Source organism: Nannospalax galili, unplaced genomic scaffold, assembly GCF_000622305.1.
Source record: "Nannospalax galili isolate Female #2095 unplaced genomic scaffold, S.galili_v1.0 scaffold730, whole genome shotgun sequence".
In the NCBI taxonomy this organism is placed as follows: Eukaryota; Metazoa; Chordata; class Mammalia; order Rodentia; family Spalacidae; genus Nannospalax; species Nannospalax galili.
The window spans coordinates 84,493-95,463 of record NW_008328000.1 but is presented as its reverse complement, the minus strand read 5'-3'; the positions used below and the strand labels follow the sequence as shown (position 1 = coordinate 95,463).

Genomic DNA, 10,971 nt, shown 5'->3' with positions numbered 1-10,971 from the left:
CCCTGCCTCCCTCCCTTCCTTCCCTTCCTCCGTTTACTTCCTTCTTTCTTTTTTTTTGGTGTTAGGGATTGACCCTTGGGCTATAGCCCCAGCACCTTTTGTACTTTTTCTTTGAGATACTCTCTCATGTTTCCCAGACTGACCTCAAACTCTCTTTGCAGCCCAAGCAGGCCTTGAACTTGTGATCTTGCTGCCTCAGCCTCCTAAGTAGCTTGGCTTCTATGATCATAGGCCCAGCTTCTGTCATCTTGTTTGGTGTACACACTAGTCCACCATGACTCTGACCAGTTGGGCATAAGCATCATGTGGAGAGTTGCCAGGTGCAGTGGATGGAAGTGAAGCATCCTGGTTCATGAGTGGAGGTAACATTCCATTAGGGAAGCTCCCCAAACTGGGGTGATTGATCCTTCAGCCTCTGCCTACACATGGTCCCCAGAACACTTCCTCTCTGGCATTCACAACTTAAGAATGACTAGCCTGGTTCCATAGTCACCACCCCAACCACATCAGTCATTCCTTGGTCAGAGGCAGGAGGATTCTGGAAGACAGATAGATGGTTGGACCAGGCAGAAAGAGGTGTGGTAGTGGCCTGAAGTGCTCAGCGAACCTGACTCAGACCCTGTTTTTTTCTGCCCATCACCCACCCTGTCTTCTGGCTACTCATGAGGCCCAGCTGCTTGGTTTTCCAGCCTCCCTCTCCTCGAGAACTTGAATTCATGACTAAGGTGTCAATTGAAACCTTTGGGCTGCTTGCCCAGGCAGAGGCCTAAAGGAAAGGTACTTTGTAGGCACAGACTACATCCCTAGGCTCAGGGGAACCCAGGATTCCAGGAGAGGGAGGTCAGCAGTCTGGACCCAGCTGAATGGTCATCAGATGGAGGAGTGTAGGAAGCAAGATGGAACTGGTTGGACAGGAAAGATTTTGCTCTTACTTTTCCACAAGTGGGAGGGTCTCAGGCTGAATATGGGTACAGAGGGTTGTGGGATCAGAGGGAGGACTGGGAATGGCAGAAGGAGAGCTAAGGCCCTTCTGGAGCTGCTAAAGCAGGAGGAAAGCAGGTGAGCTTGAGGAGACACATCCAGGACTTTCTGGTTTTAAGGTGGTCAGCCAAGGATGGCAAGGTGATGGAGCAATCAAGGCTTTCCTCCTTAATCCAGTCTCTCCCCTTCCTACTCTGGGCACCTGGCCAGGCCTATCCTCTCTGCCATTCTTGAGGGCAGGGGGCACTGACTCCAGTCCACCATACCCGTGTCTCAGCCTTCAAGCCAGGACCCTAGAGAGAAGATTCTCCATCCTGCCGAGAGTGTCTACTCATGCCCCACTCAGTCTCCTTGCCTGGTCCATTTACCACTGATGTAGGCACACACGGGGCCACAGTGGTCTACACCCAGGGAGGGAAATAGGAGTCAATTTCTACTGCAGGAGGGAAGGGGGCAGCTCTGAGCCAGACTAAACACAGGTTAGGGGCCTGGAGAGGAAAGTTCCACAGCTACCCTGAGCTGAAGCAGCTCCCAGCCTGCACCAGGGCTGGCCTTCCTACAAACACAGAGCCTATCGTAGGCAGGTGTGCATGTAGGAAACCTATTGTCCAGCACACAGGCTCCCAGAGAGTGAAAGGATGAAGGAGTAAATAGATTAGCCCTCCCTCTGTGGTATGCACAAGAGAGATGAAGGCAGCACTGTGCTTAGGGCAGAGATGTGGCAGCATCCCTGTGGGCTTCAGGAGATGGGAAAGAGTCCAGTTTGATGGGGAGTAGATCCCAGGGACAGATGTTCTGGGGACCTGGAAATCATAAGTTGGAGCTGGAGGCATCTGATGGGGTATTAAGCATCAATGGGCAGCCATAGCCTCAAGAAACTCTGTTCATACCTCCTGACCAGTCCCCAGGAAGGTTTGGCTAGTCCTTCTTTTAAGTTGAGGTTCAAAAAAGCTGGCTGTGGTAGTGAATGCCTGTATAATCCCAGCACCAAGAAGACTGAAGTTCAGGAAGATCATAAGTTCTAACCTGGCTACACAGCTAGTTCCAGGCCAGCTTCAGCCACATAGGGAGCCCTTGTTTTAAATACCAATGATAACAACAACAGGAAGGGGATGGAGCTCAGTTGGTAGAGTATCTTCATGCCCAGCATGCACAAAGCCCTGGGTTCTATTCCCAGCACTGCATAAACTATGGTAGTACATTGTGGGGTCTCTCCCTCCCCTCGTGGGTTGTTGGCCACCGGTCCACGAGGACAAAGGGAGCAGAAGCGACAAACAGGGTCAGGACAGCCAGTGAGCACTGACAGAAGAAAGCCCTTCCGGGGAGGCAGATTCAGTGATACAGCTCCATTTATTCAGTGGGGGTTAGGGAAAATATGGTGTGGAGGCAGCAGCCAAAGCCTTAGCTGATAGGTGCTCACAGTATGCTTTATTTACATGTGGTAGGGGGATCCTATCATCCGACTATAGGGCAATGCCTAATTATCATATAGAAAAAACCTGGGGGCAGTTTTTATTGCAGGTAACTATGTCAAAGGTCTTGTTCCAAATAAGGTCAGGTATCCGTGCTTGGTGGCACTTTCCAGGTAAGTCAGGCAGGAAGCCCCGCTGAGAAAGGGCATCCTTCCATATAGCGCCAAGCCCCTTAGAGCTATCCGGACATGGAGAACTACAACCTTAGCACCAGAGTCCCCCAACACCACATGCCTGTAATTCCAGCACTGGGGAGATAGAGGCAGGAGGGTCAAGAGTTCAAGGTCATCCTCAGCTACTTAGTGAGTTCCAGGTCAGCCTGGGTTATATGAGACCCTGTCTTAATAAGTAAATAGCTAAATGGTAGCTAGGTAGATAGATAGATGATAGACAGATAGACAAAATAAATAGATAAATCAGTGTTCAATTTTGTACATCTAGTGCTCTGCATGTGAGGTTTCTGCAGGTGCAGATATAACCAAGTGAGGATTGAAAATGTTTGCAAAGAGCTGGGTATGGTGGCACACACCTATAATCCCAGCTCTCTAGAGGCTGAGGCAAGAGGATTATTGCGAGGTTGAAGCCAACTTGGGCTACACAGTGAGTACCAGGCTAGGGCTGCATAGCAAGACCCTGTCTTGAAAAAAAAAATCCACAAACCCAAAAATCAATTGAAAAAACAAGGTAAAATATTTGGAAAATCACTGCATGTATACTGAACAGGTGTAGACTTTTTAATGTGTCAGCATTTCTTTGCAGTAGGATGAGCACTGTTTACCTGGCATTCCCATTGTGTTAGTGTTGATTTCATCTAGTAGTGGTTCGGAGTAAACAGGAAGGTGTGCAGGTCATAGGCAAATACAATATTACTTTATACAAGGGACCCAGGCATCTGCCATCTTGGTCTAGTCTATGTATCCTCCAGTGCCTTCAGGAGCCTCAGCCCCAGTGTGAAGTCTCTGAACCTGCTCAGAGCAGGGACACTGGTCTGGTTATTACGCACAACAAATCGTGGTGGCTTGGGTCCTGGGTACATGGTCAGTAGTGTCCTGGCTGGAGGTTTCCTTCAGGGCAGGAACAGCATCAGGCTGCACAGCAAAGGGTCTGTCTGATTCCAGGAATGGCCATGTTAATGTCCTTGTCTTCCCACCAGGTCCTTGGCTGTGGGGCCCCAGTACTCCTCCCTGAGCACCCAGCCCATCCTCTGTGCCAGTATTCCGGGCCTGGTGCCCAAGCAGCTGCGCTTCTGCAGGAACTACGTCGAGATCATGCCCAGTGTGGCTGAGGGCGTCAAGGCCGGCATTCAGGAGTGCCAACATCAGTTCCGTGGCCGGCGCTGGAACTGTACCACTGTCAGCAACAGCCTTGCCATCTTTGGCCCCGTGCTGGACAAAGGTACTGTGGACAGTCAGGGTGCATCTCTATGTGGGCATCATGAGGCCCTTTGGACTACTGTGCAGGCACAGATACAGGGCACCTGTCTGAACCTCCTCCTTCCTCCTCCCAGCCAGGGCTTCAGGAGGGCCTTAGAGAAAAAACGAAAGAGAGCCAGAAACCCACAGGGTAGGAGAGGGTAGGAGAGGGTGGTGGAGGTGGTGTGTGAGCCAGCAGGGTGCTGGGGCCTGTGAACTAGTTTGGAAACGAGAGGACGGCAGGAGGGCTGGGTGTTGGTTAGCTGCTGGCAAAGAGCAAATTATCCTAAAATGTAGTGGTTAAAGCAATAATTACCGTGCATTGACCTCTGGCTGCTGCGGGTCAGGGGCTGGGCTGGCTATGCGCCCCAGTGGGTTCTATCTACACTCAGGTCCACGTGAGGCTGGCTCAGCATCAGACATCATGGAGGGCTCTGAATGGGACAGGGGCTTCTTTTCATGGTGCCTGGGACCCCAGGACAGAGACAGAGACACAGAAGCGAAGATAGAGAGATAGGAAAGGAAACAAAAAGGAGAGATAGAGTGATAGAGGAGAGACAGAGGACAGGAGAGAACACACACCCCAAATTAAAGCTTTCATGCCTTAAAAAAAACGAGTGGAAAATCATATAATTTAAATCACTTTAAAACATACAATTCCAGCACACTTAGCACACCCACAGAGCTGAGCCACTACCACTTCTGGTTCCAAAATATTTTCATCTTTCAGAAGGAAACCCCAAACCCATTAAGCAGTGCCCCTGGCAACCACTGATCTGCTTTCTATCCCTGTGGTTTTCCCATTCTGGACATTTCCTCTGTGTGTAATTATGCACTCTGTGGCCCTTTGCGGCTGGCTTCTTTCATTGAGTATGAGGGTTTCAAGGTTCATCTGTGTCTGTAACACACACCAATGTTTCATTCCTTTTAATGGCTAAATACTATTCCATTACATGGGGTGTGTGTGTGTGTGTGTGTGTGTGTGTGTGTGTGTGTGTGTGTGTTCCTTCAAATTTTATATGTAAAGGGTAACAATACCTGTGAATTTTTTCATTTCTTTTTATTTTTTGTTTAAGTTGGCATATAGTCATTATACTGGGTTTTATGAGGACATCCTTTTAATGGCTAAATACTATTCCATTACATGGGGTGTGTGTGTGTGTGTGTGTGTGTGTGTGTGTGTGTGTGTGTGTGTTCCTTCAAATTTTATATGTAAAGGGTAACAATACCTGTGAATTTTTTCATTTCTTTTTATTTTTTGTTTAAGTTGGCATATAGTCATTATACTGGGTTTTATGAGGACATTTTCAAATACAGGCATAGAATATATTTTGACCTGACCTAATTCTGCTGTCCCCTGTGGAACCGAAGTGGCTAAGGTAGGTCAGAAATGTTCAACTTTCTGCTGTGGTATGTGACACCAGCTGTGGGTTTCTCTCCTAATGCCACTCACCGCATGGCACCCCAGGTTTGACTTTTGCTGGTTTTGCACCATTGCTCTGCCTAGCCATTAATGTGCCCAGACAGAGGTTGAAGTTTGGTGAAACAAGGTCCTTTCACCTGGACAGGTCAAAATAGACACAGTCCTGAGGTCTACTCTGCTGGAGGAACCGAGCACTCGCTTTGGGGATGGTGGGCTACTACCCCTCCTCATGTTAAAGAGGCAGCAGGGTGAGCTCTCCCACAGTCCCATGGCTCTGTCTTCTTGGTTGCTGTGCCCTTTGACTCTTTCCTCTTGATCTTCGTAGATTCTGACATTTTGCTCTGGTCATTTGGTCATGGATTCTGACATTTTGCTGACATATGACCTTCAGAACTTTCTGCTGGACTATGGGGTGGAACTCAGACACATATACTTAATGGCATATTAAGGTCACCTTGGGAGACCAACATGAAGGGTGGGATACATGAGGTACCCAGTGCCTTCTGCAGGAAGTGAGCCAGTGACATCACTGTGACTGAGGCACAGCAGGCAGGAACCAAGGCTTGCTGACCACGGCCACTAGCATGGAAAGTGGCCTCAGGGCTCCTGGGCACTAAAGGGAAGCTACCCCAGCCAAAATGGGGCAGGACACACTGGAAAAGCCCAACTTTTGACCCTGCCATCCCTGGGTGTGTTCCTAACAAGACAGCCAAGGCTGGGACCTATCTGGCCTTCTTACAACTCTGCCCCTCCCCTGGGTTCCTCATGGTAGAGCAGGCAATGCCAACCTTCAGTTGCTCATGTCAAAACCTTGCGGGGAGGGGGGGCGGTTTCAGTGAGCCTTCCATCTTCAAAGTCTTGGTGGCAACATCTTCAGCTTCAATTTAGAACCTAATAACCTCCCAGCAAATCCTCCCACCACCATCTTGATACCTCTGTTTCATTGTAGGGGCTCCTGTGAGAGACCTTCAGCTGTGTACCTGGGCCCTTGAGGTCAAAACAGCCACAAACCCTATTCCCCTCTCAGCCCTTCCTCCTGCTCCCATCTTCCCCTTTTTCCTGCAATGGACCAAATGTGTCTCTGGAATTCTCATGTCGAAATCCTCTCTGTCTTACAGGATGGTGGTTAGGTCATAAGAGTGATACCTCAAAAATGGGATTAGTGACCTTATGAAAGGGACTCTAGTGAACTCCCAACCCTTTCTTTCATGTGAGGACACAGCAGAAAGGGTCATCTACAAATCAGGAAGCAGCCCTCACCAGACACAGACTCTACCGTGCCTTGACCTTGGACTTCCAGATTCCAGCACTATGAGCAATTGATGTCTGTGGTTCCGGAATTGCCCAGCCTAGGGTGTTTGTTACAGTGGCCAGAAAGTACTCAGCCCCTGACTGGCCCCTCGCCAGCCCTGTGAGTCTCCAGGATGCTTCTCACACCTGAGGCATGGTATGACCTCTAGAGCAAAGCAGCAGTCAGAGATGTACAAGTCTGGCTGTAAACATGGGCACTGGATACTGTGCCCTGAAAGAGGACAGCCTTGTGGAGAGGGAGCTGGGGCTGGGGGCCTGTAATGGCTTCTTTATGACCTTGAAGGAGCCTAAGTTATTTCTCCCAGTCAGGTCAAAGCATGTCTATTCTGCTCCCTGCACTGTCTGACCCCATGCCTTTTGCTTCTCGGGGCCCTACTGGAAGCACTCTTTCCCAGCTGTCAGTGTGGTTCTGCCCAACTCCCTGTCTCCACTCTCAAGTCAGCTGGCCTCCTCATATGAAGACGATGCCCTCAGCCAGACCTTAATCGTTCCTCTGTCCCCCTCACCCAGGCCCAGTGTCCTGGCCCACCATTGATTTCCTTTCCTGGTGACATCCAACAGCTCACTTCCTGGAGTGTCAGCATCCCTGTCTATAAAATGGGAACGTAATTGCAGCTTGCAACTTCACAGAGCTGCAAGTCAGACTAATTACATAGTTTGCTCTCCACAGGAACAGTCACTGCTATGTATAGGGGAAGTTAGGGTCTCTAAGATAGTGTGGCTCACCAGGTGTGGCTTAGATTGTGTGTGTGTGTGTGTGTGTGTGTGTGTGTCTATGTGGTGCATTCTGTATGTTTGTGTGTGCCTGTATGTGTGTATGTGAGTATAATATGTGTATGTGCCACACAAGTGAGTGCATACTTGTGCTCATGTGTGACTATGAATAAGTAGTTTCTAGCATATGTGTATGTGGTTTTGTTGTAATGACAGCATACCTGAGCTAAGTTAAAGGAGGAAGGATTTATTTTGGCTCATGGTTTCAGAGCATTCAGCTCTTGGTTGGATGGTTCCACAGCTTTGGGCCTGAGGTGAAGCTGGCACAGGAGGATATCTTTCCAGGGCATGCCCCCATCATCTTCCAGCCAGTTCCCCCAAGGAGGCTCTGCCTCCTAACAATATCATCATAGTATGAATCCGATAAGCCTACTGATCAGTTCCCAGTCCAGAATTCATTTACCTTCTAGCAGCCCTTCAGCAGGCAACCACACCTTTAACACAAAAGTCCCTGGGATCCTTCATTTCAAAGCATGGCAGTAAGTATGGCTATAGTATGTATATGTATGTACATGCATGGCTTTATTGTGGGCTACACTCATGTGTGCATCCATGTGCATGTGTATGGCTACATATAGTAGCCTCCAGGGCTCAGTACATGTGCACATGTGAGTGTGCACAATAGAAGCTCGGTGGGCATACAAAGTAGCTGTTTTTCATGTGGATCTCTTTGCCTTGTCATAGCTGTGGTGCCCAGGCAAAAGACCTACAGAGTGCCAAGGGGCCCATACAGGTCCCAGGCATGATGTGGGTGTGAGACTCCATTGCCAGCATGGGGGATTCGCAGGACCTTGCTTTTCCAGATAAGAAACAGCAGGTAATGGGGAGAAGGTAGACATCTGTCCCACTTAGAGCCATAGCAGGTGACAGAGGAAGGCTGTATTGATTGGGTGAGGAGGGATGCTGGATGTTCCCTAACAACCTGTGGTTGGAATCTGGAGTGTCCTTCACTGGCTCATGTTTTGAACTCAGACCCCAGCTTGTGATTGTACTTTGAAGGCCGCAAAGCCTTTAGAAGGTGGGATCTGTCTATTGGAAACAGGTTAGGAAGGGCTGGTCTTTGAAGGTTCCGCCGGTGGCTTTTGCCTCCTGATGAACAAGTCACTGCCTCAAGCTCCTGCTGCTGCAGACAGAACTACTTCTCCACCCTGCTGTCATCACCACGATGGCGTGAATCACTGAAACTCTGATCCAAAATGAACCTTCCCTCATGTTGTTTCTGCTGGGTATTTTATCACAGTAACAGTAACTAACACACCCTGCTTCCATCTGGGGAGTCTGTGGGAATATGCTACCATCTCCATAATGCTAGGGTGTCTCTCTCACAGGAGCAGAGGGCACTTGCATTGCCCATCAACTCCCGCCTTTGGACAGCTGAGCCCAGCTGGAGGCCAGGAGAAAAGAACCTCAATGATAGTGTTTCTAGCCAAGTGGCCACTTCATTCCACAAGGAGTGAAGGGCAGAGAACCTGAGTCAGTGTGCAGAGCTGAGCCACAATGATGAGCCCTTAGCAAGTCTGGATTAGGCTACACCCTCAGGAAGATATAGATGTCCCTGATGGGAATCCCAATGGACAGAGTAGCTTTGAGGCCAGCCATTAAAACTCTACCTCTACAGTCAGCTTACAGCTGAGCCTGACTATGGCTCAGCTCTAGAGATGGAGCCTGTGGACACTCCCCTGTCCAGAGCCCCCACATCTGTAGTATGCGCCAGAACGTTTTCCCTTTCAGGGTTCAGTAAAATTTCAGTGTGAGCCCTCGACTACATTTGCCTGTCTATGACCCATCAATGGGCATTTGAATTTTCTTTCTGTTAGAAGACAACATGTTTTGTGTGTAGAAGTGTTTTCACTTCTGAGTGTATCCAGTAGTAGACCTGCTGGGTTAGAGGAGCCCTTGTGTTTAACAGTGAAGTGCCAAACTTTTACATTCCTATCACTGATGGACGAGGGATGCGAGTTCTGCTTCTCCACCTCCCAGTGCTTATCCAGTTGCTGCTTGTTTTCTGGCACTGCCCTGGTGGGGGTGAGCATCTTTTCATGTATTTATCAGTCATGTGTCCTCTTTCGAGAAACTCTAATCAGTTCTTCTACCTGTGTTTTAATTGGGTTGCTTTAGGTTTGCAAAGCTTTTGATTGTTTGGTTTGGTTTTTATTACATTTTTTGTTTTGTTTTGTTTTGAGACAGGTCTCACTATACAGCCCTGGCTGGCATGGAACTTGCTATGTTGAGCAGGTTGGCATCAAACTCACAGAGAGCCCCTGCCTCTACCTCTCAAATGCCGGGATTAAAGGTTTATGACACTATACCTGGCTTTTTATTGCATTTTAACTTTATTTATTTGTGTGTGTGCTATAGCACAGGTCTTTGGGCTTAGTGGTAATGCCTTTACCCACTGAGCCATCTTTCTGGCCTTAGTTATTTAGTTTTGAGAGTCCTTTATTTTACATATTTTGAATGTGTGTGTGTGTGTGTGTGTGTGTTTACCACATGATTGTAGGCACCTGAAGAGACCAGAGGTATCAAGACCCTTTGGAGCTAGAGTTCTAGGTGGTTGTGAACCACCTGATGTGGCTGTGCTGGGATCTGAACTTAGGTCTTTTGCAAGAGCAGTATGCAGTCTTAGCCACTGAGTGATCTCTTTAGCCCTAAGGGAGTTTATTTTTGTTTTTGTAAAAATAATCAGTTCTTTTAATTTTGGGGTTTCACATAAAAAAAATCCTATGACGATCTATTATCAGGTTAATTTAAATCTGAGCACACATAGCTCAATTACATTCATTTTTATTTTTGAGATAACATCTTGCTATTTTACCCCTGCTCCTTTTGAATGCCCAGATTCAGGTAATTCTACTGCCTCAGCCTTATAAGCACCTGAGACTACAGGTGTGGACCACCACGCCGAGCTTCCCTCCTTAAATTAGGTAGAAAACAAAGTTACAGATGACGGAGTTCACAGGTGGTGTCCTTAATGGCAGCACCCCTTTCTTGATTTCTAGGACCAATTCTCCAGGGATGAGAAATCTCCCAGAACCAGAGCTGGGATGTAAGGGACTCTCATGAGAATGTCGTGTGTGACAGTAGCTCCTATCACACACAGCAGGTGTGCACAGCTGGTGTGCATATGGTCAGCACCCTGTGGGCAGAACAGGTATACTCTAACACATGGTAGGTGCTTTATAAGGATGTTGGGTGACTGAAAGTCAGGGGCTGGACACCAGGGTTTCTTGGGGATACCCTAGATTAGGGCCTCCCAGGGGAGGTGGTACTTAGGCTGGACTATGAGAGACTTTGTCCTTCCCTCTTTCAACATGCATAGTCAGTGTTTCCCAAAAGCTGTCTGAGAATTCACACCTAGTAGCCAGTCAAATACTAAGACCTATCTGAGGCCAACACTGTGGTGCATCTGTTTAACAAGTGGGGAAACCAGAGCAAAATGAGGCCTCCATAGCTGGCTTCAAACTCCCCAGATAGACAGTGGAATGAGAGAAAGGGAAAAGTGCAAGAGAGGCCAGCAGGGACCTCACATGTGGTTAAGTTGTTTCTGGGGAACCAGGAGCCCCTGCCTGTAAGAACGTTTGTGGTAGGTTTTTCCTGA

At 48.4% G+C, this 10,971-nt stretch overlaps 1 protein-coding gene across 1 annotated transcript in view; it reads left to right on the top strand.

Annotated features, from left to right (window-relative positions):
• Window positions 1-10,971, top strand: part of Wnt3a (Wnt family member 3A) — a 43,636-nt gene that overhangs the window by 14,662 nt on the left and 18,003 nt on the right. Inside the window, exon 2 of the mRNA XM_008839339.2 lies at window positions 3,607-3,848. Coding sequence (XP_008837561.1) covers window positions 3,607-3,848 — 242 coding nt within the window. The remainder of the gene's footprint in view (window positions 1-3,606; window positions 3,849-10,971) is intronic.